The following is a 19,783-nucleotide window of genomic DNA, read 5'->3' as shown; positions in this document are numbered from 1 at the left end:
GATGGGGAGGGAAATGGGAGGGAGTTTCAAAAGGGAGGGGATATATGTATACCTATGGCTGATTCATGTTGAGGTTTGACAGAAAACAGCAAGATGCTGTAAAGTAATTATCCTTCAATAAAAAATAAATTAACTAAAAAAACTTTCCTTAAGGGCACATAATTTTTGTCCTCTGGGCTCTAGCTCTGATGAATTGTTACATTACCCCTTCTTGCCTGATGAAAAGGTACCTCATGGTGTGACTCAAATAACACCTCCACTGTGCTCCCATAGTTCTTATATTACACTTCTCATATGAGATAGTGCATGATTTATAAATTGGATTTCTCGGCTAATTTGTGAGCAGCATGATGGTATCTGTCATTCTTCATTGCTTTCCTTGGAGCCTGTCACATGGTAGGCTTTTTATGCTTGTCGGCTGAATGGACGGATATATGTGAGCATCAAAGGCATTAAAGAGAAAGACGTGGGGGAAAAAAGGCCCGATAATAGTATTATTCAACATTTATGGTGTGTTTCTTATGTGCCATAATAAGTGTTCTGTGTGTACTAACTCACGGAATCCCCACGACTCCATGAATTACTTCTCAAATTTTATTTCATAGATTAAAGACAAGTGAGAGGGGCTTAGAAACTTGGCCTTAGTTCATTCTTAATTGAAAATGCAAAGGAAGCCTTAATAGTCTATTTTGACCCACTCTAGGTGACATTATACCCTCAAAGTTAAGACTCTGGGTTCTAGAGCCAGGCTACCTGGATTCAAATTCTGGCTCTGACTTTAATTAGCGATGCAGGTTATTGGGCAAGTGTGCCTTCATTTGCTCATTTGCCAAAAGAGGATGACAGTAGAATGTACATTATATGATTATTGTGGATACTGAATAAGTTAACTGTGGTGTTGGAGAAGACTCTTGAGAGTCCCTTGGACTGCAAGGAGATCCAACCTGTCAGTCTTAAAGGAAATCAGTCCTGAATATTCGTTGGAAGGACTGATGCTGAAGCTGAAACTCCAATACTTTGGCCACCTGATGTGAAGAACTGACTCCTTGGAAAAGACCCTGATGCTGGGAAAGATTGAAGGCAGGGGGAGAAGGGGATAACAGAGGATGAGATGGTTGGATGGCATCACCGGCTCGATGGATATGAATTTAAGCAAGTTCCAGGAGTTGGTGATGGACAGGGAAGCCTGGTGTGCTGCAGTCCACGGGGTCGCAAAGAGGCGGACACAACTGAGTGTCTGTACTGAATAAGTTAATGTGTGCAACACACTTAGGCAGTGCCTATTAAAAGGAAACAGCCACTAAATGTTAAGTATTTTTATTTCGCAAATGACTCTATTGACACTTTTACTTAATACAATTAAATGTCTTGAATGTCAGATTTGTGGCTATCTTCTTTGTGAGCCTTTTCAGAGGAGAAGGCTCAATGATATAGAGAATAAGGAGTATGTTCTCCGTGTTCCTCACTGTTAGTTGCTCTTGCCCAACTGTCTGCCACCCATGGACTGCAACCCACCAGGCTCCTCTGTGCATGGGATTTTCCAGGCAAGGATACTGGAGTGGGTTGCCATTTTCTTCTCCAGGGGATCTTCCCGACCCAGGGATGAAACCCGGGTCTACTGCACTGCAGGCAGATTCTTTACTGACTGAACTACCAGGGAAGCCCAGGAAATCCTGTTCTCCGTAGGATTTAAAAATGACTTAGACCCTAAGATGTCAGTCTTGTTAATTTAGGGAAATTAAGGAGCCATTCTTTGTCCTTGTTTCAGTGTCTCTATTGAGACACTAGAATGTTTTCCAGTTTCTTGAAGATTTCCAAGTTTTAGTGATGTCAGATAAGGAGTGACCAGTGGTACTTTCCTCACAGGGTTCTCGTGAGGGTGAAAAGAAGTGGCTTGGAGCGCTGTGATCACACTCTGCCGCGTTGTTTCAAACCTGTAGGTGAAGTGACCTTGAAGCAAAGGTATTGTGGTACTTTAATAAGTAAACGTCCATGGACGAGATCTAAGAAAGAACCACTTTAGAATGACTTTTAGCTGCAGCGATCCTCTTTAGAGACTTTTCTGTGAGTCTCCTAGTGAGCTCTTTCAAAGTCTTGGGGAAAAGTTTTCTCCTCATAGGCCTGTAATATGTGAATGCTTATGGATGGCAGGCCAAGGGGAGAGGTACAAAATGGAGATTAAGGGTTACCTATAATTTGCTTCTGCATAATATGACCAGATTGGAGGGCCATGTTTCTCCCATTAACAGGTGTGCACAATTCCCAACCCCTGAAACCAAGCAACAAGCATAGATAGCTTTACAACACATGGCACCAAGGGCATTGTTCCATTCACGAAGGGATTTCTTCCTCTCTCAGGAAAATACAAAGGAAGGGGTAAACCAGGACATTCAGAAAGACGGTCACAGATGAGAAGGCTCCAACCCTGTAATTATGAAAGGGATTTTGTGAACTTTTTCTGTGAAAGCTTGAGCTGCTGCTGCAGGTTGTTTGAATTACCCCTCTCTACACTTCTGTATGGTAGTAAAATGTGAGGCTTTCTTTTTCAGTCACATCAGTGTCAAGATTTTCAACTTTACCTTAAATATATTTGTATTCCTATTTTAATTTAGTTTTTGTACTTAAAATTTTTTTTTCATAGACATGCACTTATTGATTTGAGGAGAGTTCCCACTGAAGTTCTGCCTGAAAAGACTTCTGTACTTGACTTTGTAATTAAAAAAAGAACTACTGTTGTAATTATTTGTCCTGCAACCCTAAATATCACTAAATATTTAACACTCAGTTGTTCTTCAGTATAAAGAGTATTATGGTACCCTCTCACAGGCTTTTTGTGAGAATGAAAGTACTTATGGAGAGTGCTTGGCAGATGATAAGGACTTAATATATGATAGGTATGTATCTTTGTTAGTCATTTTTTAATGATATTTAATGACATGGGACACATAATCATATTGAATTATAAAAGTAAATTACAAAACTGTATCCCGGGCCTTGAAAAATAAAATCTTATATATATTTTGTGTGTGTGTTGATTTAACAGTGGTTATCTTTCTAGGTAATTGCATTATTATCTTATGTTTGTTTTTCTCATCATTTCACAATTTAAAAAACTCCCCATAGCCATGACTATTTGAGAGAAAATTTTTTTCTTTACTCTCTTCCTTTTTTTTCCCCTTCTTTTTCTTTCTTTTTCTCATTTTTTACTAAGAGTGCTGTTGAAAACTGTTATGACTGCCTACAGAAATAATGTTTAACTCTTTTTGGCCAGAGGACTAATTGAAAATACTTACCCCTCTTTGGGATAGGATGTTTACTTTGCAGGATATATTGATGACATTTGGTGGTATTGGCAAAAGAAAAATGCAGGATTGGAGGGTGGATGGTCATTACATACCTTCCCAAAATCTATTTTGACATTTTTGAAACATTTCCAAAGTAGGTTTTTATCTGTGTGAGGTAATATTAGATGACCTGATCTGCCAATCAAATTTTTATTTCTCACATGTTACATTTGGGTTAAAAGAAGATAAAATCTTGACTGATCCTATGGTAATAAAATTTCTATCAGAATTTCACATAAAAACCACAAAGTTTAGTAATGACTGTCTTCATGTGATGATATTAAGAATTTTAGAGTATATAACATAGACCCTTCATTTTTAACAATCATTAGTGTAGCTTGAATAAAATACAAAACTGGACTCAGAAGCAACTGTGGGAAATTATGCATTATTGCTAGAATAACTTAAAAAGTGTGTGGAGAAATTAAATTTTAGATAGAAGTCAACCTTTTATTTTTACTCCCGTAATTCAATTCAAGAAATGGTGACTGTAGACACTGAGACTAGAAGCATAGTGAATGCACTGGAAGTACTGAAGAAGTTTGATTTCTTAGGTAGGTTACATATAGTCTCTGTGCATAATTAAAGTTCAGTTCAGTTCAGTTGCTCAGTCGTGTCCAACTCTTTGCGACCCCATAGACTGCAGCATGCCAGGCTTCCCTGTCCATCACCAGCTCCCAGAGCTTGCTCAAACTAATGTCCATCGAGTCAGTGATGCCATCCAACCATCTCATCCTCTGTCATCCCCTTTTCCTCCTGCCTTCAATCTTTCCCAGCATCAGGGTCTTTTCCAATGAGTCAGTTCTTTACATCACGTGGCCAAAGTGTTGGAGTTTCAGCTTCAGCATCAGTCCTTCCAATGAATATTCAGGACTGATTTCCTTTAGGATTGACTGGTTTGATCTCCTTGCAGTCCAAGTGACTCTCAGGAGTCTTCTCCAACACCATAGTTGAAAAGCATCAATTCTTCAGTGCTCAGATATCATTATAGTTAGATAATTTGGGTGGACTGAAGTTTTTCCTTGGGTTATTACAAATTCTATATTAGCAGAACTGAAGAAAATGAAGTCTTCTCAGACCTAGGATATGCTGGACCTATGACTTTATATTCAGACCCATATGTGGCTGTTTATTCTTAGTGATGGGTTGTGGTGATAAGGACTTGTCTGGCAGTCAGAAGGTTCTAGGTTGCTTCTAGCACTAACCTTAGCTGTGTACCCAGACAATCTAATTGTCTTGTTTAAGTTGTAGTAAAGTATATATAGCATCAAATCTATCACCTTAAACATTTTTAACTATATGTTTCAGTGGCATTAAGTCCATTCGTATGGTTTTGCAATTATCACCACCGTCCATTTCCACAAATCTTTTCATTTTACAAATCTGAATCTTTGTACCCATGAGTGGTAACTTCCCCTTCCCCTTTTGTTTTCTATGAATTTAACTAGTGAGTGAATGAGTGAAAGTTGCTGAGTTGTGTCCAACTCTTTGCAACCCCAAGGACTGTAGCCTGCCAGGCTCCTCTGTTCATGGAATTCTCTAGGCAGGAATACTGGAGTGGGTAGCCTTTCCCTTCTCCAGGGAGTCTTCCCAATCCAGGATTGAACCCAGGTCTCCCGCATTAGAGGCAGATTATTTACCATCTGAGCCACTCAAAGTACCTCATACAAGTGAAATTATATGGAATTTGTCTTTCTGTGACTGGCTTATTTCACTTAGCATAATTTCCTCAAGGTTCATCCTTGTTGTAGCTGGTGTCATAATTTCCTTCCTTTTTAACGCTAAATACTATTCCACTGTATATATAAAATATTTTGTTTATCCATTCCTCTGTAGTTGGACACTTGGATTACTTCAGCATTTTGACTATTTGTGTAGTGCAGCTGTGAGCATCGAAGTACAAGTATCTGTTCAAGAAACCTCTTTAAATTCTGTTGTAAATATATCCAGAAATGTAATTGCTGGATCACATGGTGGTTCTATTTCTAATTTTTTTAGGAACTGCCATACTGTTTTCCAAAGTTGTCGTACCATTTTACATTCACACTAACAGTGCTTAAGGGTTCCAGTTTCTCCATATCCTTGCCAATACTTATTTTCTGCTTTTTTGCATGCACCGTGGTTGCCTGTATGTGTGATGATCAGTGTAAGTTTGTTGATATGTTGTTTCAGATTGTTCTTGGATACTGTGAATGAACTAGACCAATGTTGCCTAAACTTTCTGGAGTGGGTAGTAAGAATACTACCCACTGTGTTGGCAACACACCTGTTGAATCAGAATCTCCAGGCTTGAAAATCTATGTATTTGATCCTAGGTGATTCTTACTGCCAGGCAATTTGAGAAATACTGATTAGAACTTTATTTGCCTTGATTTTTGGTCAGATAGATTCATAAAATTTCAATAATCTCCCTCTTAGAGATTCATAATGAATATTATCTTAGTAAAAGATTTGTAAAAATACCTCTCCCAAATCTCTTTTATCTTAGTGTAGTCCATCATTTCCTAGCTTAAGCATGAGCTCTCTTTTGGCAGCATATTTAACTTCTTACTCTAGGCTATTATGCCTTAAAACATAGTTTGGTCGTTCAGTTCAGTTGCTCAGTCATGTCCGACTCTTTGTAACCCCATGGACTGCAGCATGCCAGGCTTCTCTGTTCATCACCAACTCCCAGAGCTTGCTCAAACAGATGTCCATCGAGTCCAGACTTAGTGGATTTACAACCTAGTGTAACATATTCAGACCTTAACTATCAATTAATTCCCTGTGTGAAAGAGGTCTTTTGTCTTCTATGTACCTAACATACCCTGTCTGCTTATAACTAAGGGGAGTTGGGTTTTTTTTTTTAAGTGGTTTCTTTGGATTGTTTTAATTATTTTAGTCTTAAATTATAGACTTATTTATTGTAATCTTTTGTCACTAATGGAAGAGAAGGAAGATTTTCACACATGAGGGCGAAATATCCAGGATTCTTCTTGTTTCTGTAGTAGTCAGAGTGATTCTGTTACTACAAAATGTCCTATAACTGACAAAAATGAAGCATAGCTTTTTGTCAGCAAAGCAGAAAGTGCTGGGTGTTACCTAGAGTCAAAAAGTCTAGTACAATAGCTTCTAGCCACTTGTGGTTATTTAAATTTGATTTAAGTTTAAAAATTTAGTACTTTAGCAAATTCTCTGGAGGTGCCTTGGCTAGGACTCCTTGCTTTCACTGCTTAGGGCACTGGTTCAGTTCCTGGTTGGGGAAGTAAAAATCCCACAAGCCTCACAGCTCAACCAAAAAAGAACAAAAAAATAGTAGTTTAACCAAATACCTACATTTTTTTTTTAGTTTATTTATTTTAGTTGGGGGCTAATTACTTTACAATATTGTAATAGTTTTTGCCATACATTGACATGAATCAGCCATGGGTTTACATGTGTTCCCCTTCCTGGACCCCCCACCCACCTCCCTCCCCACCCCACCCCTCTGGGTCATCCCATTGCCCCGGCCCTGAGCCCTTGTCTCATGCATCGAACATGGAATGGTGTTCTGTTTCACATATGATAGTATACATGTTTCAGTGCTATTCTCCCAGAACGTCCCACCCTCACCTTCTCCCTCAGAGTCCATAAAATTGTTCTATGCATCTGTGTCTCTTATTCTGTCTCGCATATAGGGTTATCGTTACCATCTTTCAAATTCCATATATATGCATTAGTATACTGTATTGTGTTTTTCTTTCTGGCTTACTTCACTCTGTATAATGGGCTCCAGTTTCATCCATCTCAGTAGAACCGATTCAAATGTATTTTTTTTAATGGCTGAGTAATATTCCATTGTGTATATGTACCACAGCTTCCTTATCCATTCGTCTGCTGATGGACATCTAGGTTGCTTCCATGTCCTGGCTATTGTAAACAGTGCTGTGATGAACTTACATTTTAAGTGTATGGCTAGTGGCCCCTGTAGCTATAGAACGTTTCCACCATTGCAGAAAGTTCTATTGGGCCATGCCCATCTAGAGGATCTGAAACATGATTATACTTTATTGTTTGACCTACATGAAGTATGTCAAAGTTGCCATGTGTCATTCATGGAGATTATTTGCTGCATGGAACCATGGAGCCAGACAAGTTTTCTTTATATCTGAAGATAAAAATTTAGAATTAGAAAATAAACCCATTCAAAAAATAAAACAGCAACTATATACTCTTAGAAACTCAAACCCATTCAAAAAACAAAACAATAGCAACTATATACTTGTACAAACTCAATTGTAGAAACTCTAACACCCACAAAAAGGATTTTTCATAAAACCATCAATTCTTTAAAATTTTTTATTGAATTTTTATACATATATAGTGCATGTTAATATGTATACACAATGTATATAAAATCACATGTTTACGTATCTAAACTATATATAAATTATATATGTACATACATTCACATGTGCACACACAACATACATATTGTTCAGTTTTTACAAACTAAAGACCACAGTGTCACCAGCACCCCACATGCCTTCTTCCTTTTGTTTTGTAAGTATTGCAGTGCTTGTTTATTTACTAACTAATGAATTATCACTTCCAAATATTAACTGAATTTGAGAAACCATATTACAAGAACATTCTTCAATTTATGAAAAAAGAATTGAACTTTGAAATAAAATCGATTCGAGGTTGCACCTCCAGTCCTCTGAAGTGAATAGTACCTTCAATTTGTGAGGTAAAATAGACACTTTTAAAAAATAAAATTTTTAGTGGAAGTGCTCATAATAGAATAACTATAAAATACAGCTTTTAGTTTTTTGAATTATCTTTTATTAGACATGACTATTCAGTTGAGTTGCTCAGTCATGTCCGACTCTTTGCGACCCCATGGACTGTAGCCCACCAGACTTCTCTGTGTATGGGATTTCCCAGGCAAGAATACTGGATTGGGTTGCCGTTTCCTTCTCCAGGGGATCTTCCATACTCAGGGATCGAACCTGCATCTCTTGTGTCTCCTCACTTATGTCTTCTTAAAGTTTTGATAGTGGTTTAGGGTGTGCCCACTCTCTGTGACTGCGTGTTCATGTGATCCCAGGAAACCGCCATGAAGGTAGTTCTGCTCAGGGAGTCCGCACTTGACTACCCTCACGCCTTCCTCCACTCATTATTTTTTTAAATTAAGATGAAATTCACACAACATAAAAGTTCACCGTTTCAACCATTTACAAGTGTACAATTGGATTTTTAGTACATTTAGTGTTGTGAAAATATCATTGCTATCTAATTCTAGAAAATTTGTGTCACTGTGAAATCAAACACTGTAGCTCCTAACTCCCCCCTTCTCTACCCTCTGGTAACTATTAGTCTATTTTCTCTCTCTCTGAATTTGCCTGACAGTTCATATAAATGGAATCATACAATATGTGGTCTTTTGTGAATAACTTCTTTCAAGGTTCATTAATGCAGCAGCATATGTTAGTACTTCATTCCTTTTTTAAAAATTGAGTTGTAATTGGCATATAACAGCAACTTAGTTTTAGGTGTACACTGTAATTTGATATTTGTATATATTGTAATTTTATTCTCTTTTATGGCTGAATAATGTTTCATTGTCTGCATATACCACCACATTTTGTTTATACATTCATTAGTTGATGGACATTGGGTTCCACCCCCCCGCAATTTCTGTTATGAATAATGTTGCTGTGAACATTTGTGAACAAGTTTTGTGTGGCCATAAGTTTTTATTTCTCTTGGGTATATACCTAAGGTTGGGATTGGTGGGTTGTATAGAATTGAGGAACTGCCAAACTTTTGCACAGTGACTGTGCCATTTTATACAAGCAATGTATGAAGTCTCCAGTTTCTCCACATCCTCAAAAATGCTTGTTATTCCATTACAAAAAGTTAATATAGCCATCTTACTGGGTATAAAGTAGTGTCTCATTGTGGTTTGATTTGCATTTTCCTAGTGATAAGTGATTTGGGCATTTTTTATTTGCTCATTGGCCATTTTACATCTTCTTTGGAGAAATGTTCAAATCCTTTGACTGTTTTAAAATTGGTTTGTTTATCTCTTTATTGTAGAATTGTAAGAGTTCATTATTCTGAATAGTAGACCTTTATCAGATATAGATTTTTCAAATATTTTCTCCCGTTTCGTGAGTTGTCTTTTCATTTTCTTGATAGTGTCCTTTGATGCACAAAAGTTTTTAATTTTGATGAAGTCCAACTTACTGATTTTTTCTTTTGTTATTCATTCATTTAGTGACATACTTAAGAAAGTACTGTCTAATGCACTATCACTAAGGTTTATATCTGCATTTTCTTATAAGAGCTGTAGCTCTTCCATTTGGTTCTTTGATCCATTTTGAATTAATTTTTGTGTATGAGGTCAGATAAGGGTTCATAGTTTTTATGCTGATACCTAATTGTCCCAGTATTATTTGTTGAAAAGGTTATTTTTTTTCCTCCTTCTGTCTTTTTTTTGATACCTACTTACACTTCTGTTTATAGGAGGAAGAATGGAAATTGTCAATTCACGCATTGGTTCAGTAACATGGATCCAATATTTCATTTCTTTTTTCTCAAACAACTTTATTAAAGTATAATTTAAATACCATGAAGTTCACCCATTTTAAATGTACAATTTAATGATTGTGAGAGGAGAGAGAAGGTAAGGGAAAGAACCAGACCCCATTCTAAAATAACTGGTTGATACCAAAGGCTATTATTGTAGATACAGCCAATGAGACAGAATGCTTCTTCTGTTCTGAAAAATGTGCCATGCCATTTATCTTCTAGTAATTTCTTGATTGTTTCCAAGATGAAGATATAAGACAGAGCTTCTAGATTTTTACATAAAGGAAAGTCTAGGGAAGCTCACAGATTGTTGGCCTATACCAGGAAAGTAATTTCTCTGGGCCTGAGTTAAGTGCATTTTTCACTGTCTTGCTCCAGCTGTCTCTCATCATTCACCCGTAAGCCTGTGCTTATAAAGTCCTCTTGATGGTTGAAAATTCATTTACTGTGTGTGGTTTTATTATAGAAATGTGATCATGTGATATTGTTGCAGGAAGAAAGATATAAATAAGAGACAGTACTTTGTTGACTAGACTTTATTTTCCTATTGTTGACATCGTTTATATTTTGGCAAAAGGGAGTTGGATCTCATAAAGAAAAAATTCCCTCTGAACGTTTGCCAGAATCAGTTTACTGTCATTTCTAGTTAAAAAGGTTTTCTTTTTTCAAACTTACCATACACCTTCTTTTTGCATAGCAGATGGGAAAGATCAGTGAACTGCTATAGAGATTACAGGGTTTTTCTGTATTTTGATCTTTGATCTTAAGGCAGCTTTTAACCCTGTAGTAATCTCCCAAAAGATTGAGGAAATATTTTGTAAAACAAAATTATGGGGACTATGAATACATAATTGGTGTTCTCAAAGCATTCTGTCAAATGTAGAGTAAATGCTTTTAAGAAATCATTATCAGCTGTTATGTTTTTTATTAAGCTGATTCCTTAGGTTTATGCCTAAATGCATTATTGTAATTTAGTTTTGAATTTATTCTATTGTTAGGGAAATAGACTTTCCTTGATATATCAACAAACAGCTGGAAAAAATCACCTCAGTGAACAGCCAAAACTCTCTAATTAAGTTTTCAGATTAAAAATTATATTAGAGTATTTTAATTTGGAATTTGGAATGGTGCTTTTGACTTTTTAATAAGCTTTAATTCTGGTTTCATAGTCTTATATTTTAGCAAATAAGTTCATGCATTAATAAAATCAAAATTGTGCAGAAAGAGCATTTCTTCTACCCTTAAAACATGACCGCCTCCTCTCCACAAAAAGTGGGACAACTGCAAGCTTATAACTTTTTTGGAAGTCATCAGAGAGCTTAGGTTCCAGGGCTGCCCACTGGTGTGAGGTCTAAGGAGAAGCAGCCCCTACAGAGAGAGACATGAGAACTGACTTCCCCGGGGCAGCAGTTGCTGGGCACTGGCAGGAGTTTAGCTAAAGAATTCATGGATGCTGAATGTGGGCTGGTAAGAGAATGTGAAGACTTTGTAGGCTGTACATATAGGTAGAGTTTCTATACACTTGCAGCCTTTTTCTCTATGAACTCTACCAGGTGTTCCCCCCCGCCCCCGGCCCCCACCAAAGACAGGTGAGACTCCTGAGAAAGCATCCTCTGGTGGTATAGGGATTGGTAAGAAGAGCCACTGCCATAGATGAAGCAAGGAATTATGCCAGTACACTTGTTCCCTATCTTGTGTTTCTCTTATACTGAATGAATGCAGGGGGAAAGGCAGAAAAATCACATTGCCTTAGGGCACTGTTAAAACCCCATTTGCACTTGAGGGTAGGAAGTAGAATCAAAGCTACACTTGGGTGGCATATTGGGTTCAGAACCACAGCTGGGTAAGGGGCAGGAGTAGTGAGAAGGCCACATCCTTGAGACTCAGTGACTTTCTAAGATTTATGCTTAATGAGAACAACAGAAAATCCCTATTCCTGTCACAGAGTGGTGAGCATCGAGTAACAGGTAACAGTTGAACACTGCTGGGAGACTGGCCAGACCATGCAGACCTCCCTGAGGTGCAGCGCAAAGGGAAGACCTAAAGCTGAGAGCAGGGTAGACATTAAGAACCAGTCCCAACTCTGAGGGAGAAGGTGAGGGTGGGACGTTCTGAGAGAATAGCATTGAAACATGTATATTATCATATGTGAAACAGAACACCATTCCAGGTTCGATGCATGAGACAAATGCTCAGGGCTGGGGCAATGGGATGACCCAGAGGGATGGGATGGGGAGGGAGGTGGGAGGGGGGGTCCAGGAAGGGGAACACATGTAAACCCATGGCTGATTCATGTCAATGTATGGCAAAAACCACTACAATATTGTAAAGTAATTAGCCCCCAACTAAAACAAATAAAAAATAAATAAATAAATAAACACTTTAAACACAAGTTACCAGGAGAGGAATTAGAACACTGTGATGCCTCAAGGATACCATATCCACAATGAATCTCAAACCTAGCCTGATTTCTGACTGGAGGAAAGTGAAGTGAAATGTGCTCAGTCGTGTCCGACCCTTTGCGACCCCATGGAGTATAAAGTCCATGGAATTCTCCAGGTCAGAATACTGTCCTGGAATCCTGGAATACTCCAGGCCAGAATACTTCTCCAGGAGATCTTCCCAACCCCGGGATTGAAGCCAGGTCTCCTGCATTGCAGGCGGAATTTTTATCAGCTGAGCCATCTGACTAGATTAATTTAAACCTTCACCCTAAAAACACAGGAAAAGAAAAGAGTTATGTTGCTTTCTATGCATAAAATCTACTACCTTAGTTCTTAATCTCCTTCACAAGTTCAATTTTCAACAGAAAAATTAGGTGGCCTACACAAAGGCAATCAAAAAACCCCCAATACACTTATTGCCAAGAGACAAAGTAGTCAACAAAATCAGGTTTAGGTATGACATAGATATTGGGACTATCTGACTTAAAATAACTATAATTACTGTATTGAAAGCTATAATTAAAAAGGTTAACATGGATTACATGGATAGTTTTAGCGGAAAGATCGAAACTATAAGAAAGAATTAAATAGAAGCACTAGAATTGAGGAAAAGCAGCAATAAAGAATGCTTTTGTTGGGCTTAACAGTAGTTCTGACAGCCAAGGAAAGAATCGTTGAGCTTGTGAATAGGCCAATAGAAATTACTATAAAGGAGAAAAAAGTCAAAAAAGAGAAAAAAGAGTTGAGTAAAACACAAAATAGAACACAGCATCTAAGAGCTATGTAATGATGTTAACAAGTCAAATGTAAGCACAATTTTTATATTGTAAACCACTAAAGAAACTGGAAAAAGTAAAACTATAGGAAGAAAAGACAGATCAGGGGTTGTCAAAGTTGGAGATGGGGAAAGGTTTGACTGCAAGGGGCAACATGAGGGAATTTGGGGGTGACGGAGCTATTCTGTATTGTGACTGTGGTGGTGGATGGATGGCTCTATCCATCTGTCAAAACAGAACTGTATACCACAGTGTGTTTTACTCAACCGTATACCACAAATACTGTGTTTTACTCTTTGTAAATTAAAAACAACAACCAGGATGTGAGGGGAAACCAAAACGGAATACAAACTATTACTAATGAACCTAACAAATGAATAACATATCACTAAAGAGAGTGGGGAGGAAAAAAACTTGCCTAATTAAGGTTGGAAGATAGTCCTTTGACTGGATGTTGTAAGGCTAAAGACAAAAAAGAGCTGCACACAGCACTGCACTCTTGTTGGCGTATTTGTTTCTCACAGAGGTATGGATTAGCAATTCTGAAACTATATGTTTATTAGAGTTAAAAAAGTCAGTACAGTGGATAAGGAGATTCAGTTTCTGACAGAGAAATTACAAATAAGGAATGTGACCGATTAAAATGAGCCCTGTGGTGTTGGATTGCATTCAGAAGTATCAGTATAAATTCATTCTGAATATTTTAGCTGTATATGTAAATAGATATAGAAATAAATATAGGTGCTGTGTTGAGTAGTATATGTGCATATACAGTTGACCCTTGAACAACATGGATTTGAACTGCGTGGGTCCTCTTATATGCTGATATTTTGCAGTAGTAAATATTGTTTACTATAATACAGTACAGTATTTACTATACTACAGTAGTACATGGTCTGCGGTTGGTTGAACATGAGGATGCAAGGGATCTGATGTTATGGAGGACTGACTGACTATAGGTATACAAGGATTAACCCCCACATTGTTTAGAGGCCAACAGTATTCCTCCTCACTGTCCATGGAGAGGGTCTATCTAGAATCAGAGATAGCCCAGTGACAATGAGCACACCTGGTTCCCATATCTTGTTTTCTAAATACCATTCTCCAGTTAATGGGGCTAGGGTTCCTCTGAGAATTGGTTGATCCCAGGGCTGGATTAGAGAAAACACAGGATGAGCCTGGAGCATCTTGTAGTACCAGAACCAAGAAAGTTCTTAAAAGAAGCATGTGGGCATGTTGAGAGGCATAGGAGCTAACCCAAAAGAGCTCTCAATGACCGAAGCTGGAAAAATTTGAATCATAAGATATCAGAGTAGTTTTAGACTATAACTCACAGAATAAAGTAATATTTAGGAGCCCAGACTGATGCAAATAAATAAAATAAATGAATAAATGAGTGGGGAAGTAGCATATAGAAGAATTTGAATTGTAAATATGGAAGGAATGAGAGAAGTAGAAAATTGCCATTAGAATACTACAATAGTAATTTTCACAGGCAAGATCCAGTGATGGATGCCAAAATTAGTGGATGAAAGTGTGATTAGAAATAGGATATTTGCAGAATCTTAGAATGTCCCTTCCAAGATATTAATTACAAGGGAAAGAGAGTATCTTTGCAGTGGGTAAACCTGGGAAATACCACCTTAACCAAGAGAAGAGCACCTCACCTTTGTGGTATTCTTGCCAAAATGCATAACCTCAATTTAATTGTGGAAAAACATCAGACGGATGTTAAATACTTGATCATTACTCTTTAATGGTATCAAATGTCAAAGACAAGGAAAGACTTAAGGATTACCACAGACTGAAGAAGACTAAAGATATGCAGGGTACCTAAATGCATTGTAGAATCCTGGACAGAACAAGGATGTTAGTGTAAATATTTAGTTGGATGAAGTCTGAGTAAAGCCTGTAGTTTACTTGATGATTTCATCAATTTTTGTTTCTTAGTTTTGATAATTATGGTATGATTAAGTAAAATGTTAATATTAGTGGAAATTGGATGAAGTGTATTTGGGAATTCTTTGTACTATTCAACTTTTCTGTAAGTTTAAAATTATTTTAAAATAAAAAGTTAAAGGGACTACTGTAGGTTTTTTTTTTTTTAAACTGCTGCCTGATGACTGAGATACTATAAAAATAAAGCTCCCATCTCCAGTTAAGAAATTTAAACTTGTAAATCTCCATTCACTTTAGGAAGATTAAGTTCTTTTGCATTCTCCTACTTTTGTTTTATAGTTTTATTAAAACAAGGCAGAAGGTTTTATAACTAAATTTTCCTCTCAAATATTTTTGGATCTATACATTTTATGTCTCAAGTTGGTGAATTTGAACATAACTACTACTAAAAACTTCAGGCCCCCAAATTTTCTAAAACTTGGCATTTGCTTCCAGCTATCACTTGCATTTGTTGATTCATGAAATGTTGAGTAACGACTTTGTGACAGGTGTTGAGCTGGGGACATGTGGTACAAAGACTGTTAAGGTAGGTCTGTCCCCTTGGTGAAGTTGCAGTATTGGAGAATGTAGGAGAAATTGTGGCAGAGGAAATTTCATTGTCATGGGGGGCATCCTATTCTCTGTGGTTTTATTTCTTCAATCTCTTTGTACCTTCTGTTGGGAATTCTTCTCTTGTTTAGAATCTCAACACCTCGACACTGTTACTTTTCCTCCACCCTCTAAAGCCATTTTGGAATTCTCAATATTTTCTGATGCCTTTCCTAACTCAGAGAAGAGTGATAGGTTTTGTCTTGGTTGTACTTTATCTAGTATTACAGTTTCTCAGGTGGTGCAGTGTAAAGAACCCACCTGCCAATGCAGGAGATGTAAGAGACACGGGTTCAACTTGGGTTGGGAAGATCCCCTGGAGGAGGGCACAGCAACCCACTCCAGTATTCTTGCTTGGAGAGTTCCCCTGGACAGAGGAACTTGGCAGGCTACAGTCCATAGGGTCACATAGAGTCGAATAGGACTGGAGTGACTTAGCACGCATGTAGTTTCTCAGAATGCTTTTGGCTTAACAAACTACTCTTAACAAAGAAACTTTGGAGTATAAATAAAATGCCTTCACTTAAAATTCTGCTGCTTTGTTTATTTTGTGGTCTTACTCATGCAATAAGAAAATTAACTTATGAAACCTCTTTGTAGAAAAAGGCATTTGCTTTTTTGCAAACACATTTTGCAAGAATATCAGACAAGCAGATCTCACAAAAGCTTATTCGTTGACTCTAGGTAAAGAATCATGTTCAGGGGCAAAAATGAAGTATCAGTTTACCTTGATACTTCATTTAGTTCTTATCACATTAGATAATGATTTTGGAGGGGTTGATTATGATAACTCAAAACAGTGAAAGGTTGTCAAAAAAAAAAAATGACTATGGACTGTTTTGTCATGATGAGAGTATAGCTGAAGGATGTTGAATCTGGGAATCTTTTACATTACTCTCATGCCTTACCTGCATTCTGTCAAATACTTTTACTTCTTCCTACTTTCCATTCTTGGTATATTCCATTTGTCCTTAAGCTGTTGCTATGATGTTAGTCTACTTGCTGTTAAATGTGAACCTTCTAGTTCTTAATGATTTGGTGTCAGAGGGATTGTGATGAATTCAGGTTACACATGTTTATTAAATGTCTTCTATGTGTTAGACTGTGCAGAATCCACTTTCATACGCTTTATTTCATTTGATCTTATTTTTAAATGAGACTGTGAAATATAGCTGACACAGAATACCATTTTATTGTGTGGCCTGAATCATCTTGAGCGAAGTGTGGGATTACTAATGGGATTCTGGAAGGCAGTGGAAGAATGGCATAAAATATGTATAAAGTAACATACAGGAAGGCTGATAAGACTGGAAGATAAGCTTGTGTGTATGTTTTGAAAGTCACCTCTAACACTAAATGCTAGTGATGACACCTTTGCCTACATAAAATCATAATGAGTTTATATTTAAGATGGAGTACTCACTTTGGAAATAAATTGCTTTATTATTAATGAATCTAGGGTGAGGGTAATGTGTGCCACAGTTGTAGCACATGATTTACTTGCTGATTGGTAATATCTTGGATTCCATTATATGAAAACTTTCTTATTTATAATTCAATCTGTAATATATTTGAGCTAATTTTGAACTTTGTTAGTCATAGCTTATGACTTTGTTTGCCCTTTGTCTCTTGGAAATATTCTAAGAACGATTCTAGAGTAGTCATTTATTATGTAGTGAAGTCTTGTAGAATATTGAAAACTAAACCTGACACAGTGAAGGGAATTTTTTTCTCCTGAAGTGAGCCCACTGAAGGGGATCTCTTGCTGTTTCTTGACCCTATGCAGATTACATATTTTGAGTTTTTGATAAACTCTATTTCCTGGATGTTTTCTCTTACTGTGTGCATGCCAAGTTGCTTCAGTTGCGACCAACTCTTTGCAACCCTGTAGACCGGAGCCTGACAGGCTCCTTTGTCCATGAGATTTTCCAGGGAACAATACTGGAGTCGATTGCCATGCCCTCCTCCAGGTGATCTTCCTGACCCAGGGATTGAACCCACATCTCCTGCATTGGCAGGCAGATTCTTTACCACTAGCACCACCTGGGAAGCCCCTCTCTTACTGGGTGCCCTCTAATTAACTTTGTTTTTTTTTAAATTAGTTTATTTTCTGTTTTTTAACTTTACAATATTGTATTTGTTTTGCCATACATTGACAGGAATCCACCATGGGTGTACATGTTTTCCCCTTCCAGAACTCCCCTTCCACCTCCTTCCCCATCCCATCCCTCCAGGTCATCCCGGTGCACCAGCCCCAAGCACCCTGTATCATGCGTCAAACCTGGACTGGCGATTCGTTTCATATATGACAATTTACATACTTCAATGCCATTCTCCCATATCCTCTCACCCTCGCCCTCTCCCATAGAGTCCATAATGCTGTTCTATTTATCTGTGTCTCTTTTGATGTCTCGCACACAGGGTTATCTTTACCGACTGTAACTTTTTAAAAAGCATTGAACACTAGTACCTCCCCACCTCCTTTAATATTGTTCTGTGAGAACAAGGAGAATGATTAACTTTCTAATTGATGTATGGTGGCATCACTATCTAAAATACTTTCATTAAAGCAACTTATTTTTCTTAAAAGATAGCCAAGTTAAATATGTAATCACTCTCCAGAGTAATTACAATGAAAGAATGGATGTAATTAGGAATTGTGTCTATCTTTTTATAGCCCATCCCATAACTGATAGTTCTGCTTTGTACATGCAGTTGATAATAAGTGGCTCTGATAGTTCCTTTGAGCAAGTGCTAAAGGAGCTGGTACTTTCACACTTATGGTCCAATCAGAGTTTCACGTAACTTTTCATTACTACTCTAGTGTGGCATCTGTAGTCATACAGTGAGGTCAAAAACTTACACACAGTATGTGATGTCTCTTTTTTTCTCCTGCCGTGTAGCCGGAAATGTGGATTTTTAGGAACTGACTGATTTTTCTAAATTTCAATAAAGATAAAGGAGATTTTGAGGTTTTTTTAATGACTCCTTAAGAAAAGAACTGAGTAAAAATGAAGATTTAAGATTGAAGTTTCACTGCCTAGGTTGAGCTTGAACAGACTGTGGTAGAATTGGAGAGTAATTAATGTAGCAGATATATATATATAGATTTGTTCCTTTTAGAAATTGGTCATACAAAAGGTGTGACCTCATTCTTATACCTTTTCATAAAATTTTGCTAAGCAGTGTATTTGTCAGAGTTTTGATTAGTTTCTTTTTCCTCAAAAAGTTAGCATTGTAATTAAAATTATTTTGCTCAAAATAACAAGTTCGTTATGCTTGCTGAATTTGAAAATCTTTTAATGTGTGCTTTACAGCTCTTTTTGTTTAGGGTAAACATCTTGAAATTGGATCTAGCACATCCTTTGCAGATGCTGTTTTCCTTTTCTTCCATCTGATGACTTTTCCCTGTTGATCTGGGTCACTTTGACTCAGCTTGGATGGATGCTCAGTTGCTCGGTCAGACGCTTTGCAACCCCATGGACTGTAGCCTGCCAGGCTCTTCTATCCATGGAATTCTCCAGGCAAAAATGCTAGAGTGGATCGCCACTTCCTCCTCCAGGGTATCTTCCCCCTCCAGGAATCGAACCTGCATCTCCTGTATTGGCAGGCAGATTCTTTACCACTGAACCACCTTTGGCTCAGCTCAAGGGGAGTCTGTTCTGACCTCCCAGTGTGCACTCCACTCCCATTCCTGCCACTCCGCTTAAACTGCTTTTAGCCAGGTCATCAACAGCCTAAATCCCTGGGAATGTGTTTTCGTTCTTACTCCATCTTGCTGTGAAATTTGTCAGTATTGACGTCGCTTTTTCTTACATGCTGTTTTCCTGCTCTCCTGATTTTCTTTCCACTTACATGGTTGCTGCTTCTTATTCTTTGTGAGCTCTTCTGCTCATCCCACTAATGGTGATGTTCCTCAGATTATTTCTCTGGGTTCCTTTTTTTTTTTCCCTTTATGTGTCACATCCTCTCAGTGAAACATCTTATTTCATACCTTCAGCTATTATTTGGTCCAAATGGTGGGGGTTTAGTTGCTTAGTAATGTCTGACTCTTGTGACCCCATGGGCTGTAGCCAGCCAGGCTCCTCTGTCCATAGGATTTTCCAGGCAAGAATAC

The 19,783-nt window shown here is 37.6% G+C and overlaps 1 protein-coding gene across 5 annotated transcripts in view; it reads left to right on the top strand.

The window, feature by feature from the left end:
• Positions 1-19,783, top strand: part of SMYD3 (SET and MYND domain containing 3) — a 714,859-nt gene that overhangs the window by 74,979 nt on the left and 620,097 nt on the right. For 2 of the 5 annotated variants that reach the window (XM_081486880.1, XM_081486885.1), the window contains exon 2: positions 1,867-1,962. The exons of the other annotated variants lie outside the window; for them this stretch is intronic. In XM_081486880.1, coding sequence (XP_081343006.1) covers positions 1,867-1,962 — 96 coding nt within the window. The remainder of the gene's footprint in view (positions 1-1,866; positions 1,963-19,783) is intronic. 5 annotated transcript variants of the gene reach the window in all.

The sequence above is a fragment of the Giraffa tippelskirchi genome, chromosome 5 (assembly GCF_054371585.1).
Source record: "Giraffa tippelskirchi isolate mGirTip1 chromosome 5, T2T-mGirTip1v1.2.pri, whole genome shotgun sequence".
Lineage (NCBI taxonomy): Eukaryota > Metazoa > Chordata > Mammalia > Artiodactyla > Giraffidae > Giraffa > Giraffa tippelskirchi.
This window is presented reverse-complemented; position numbering and strand designations above follow the sequence as displayed.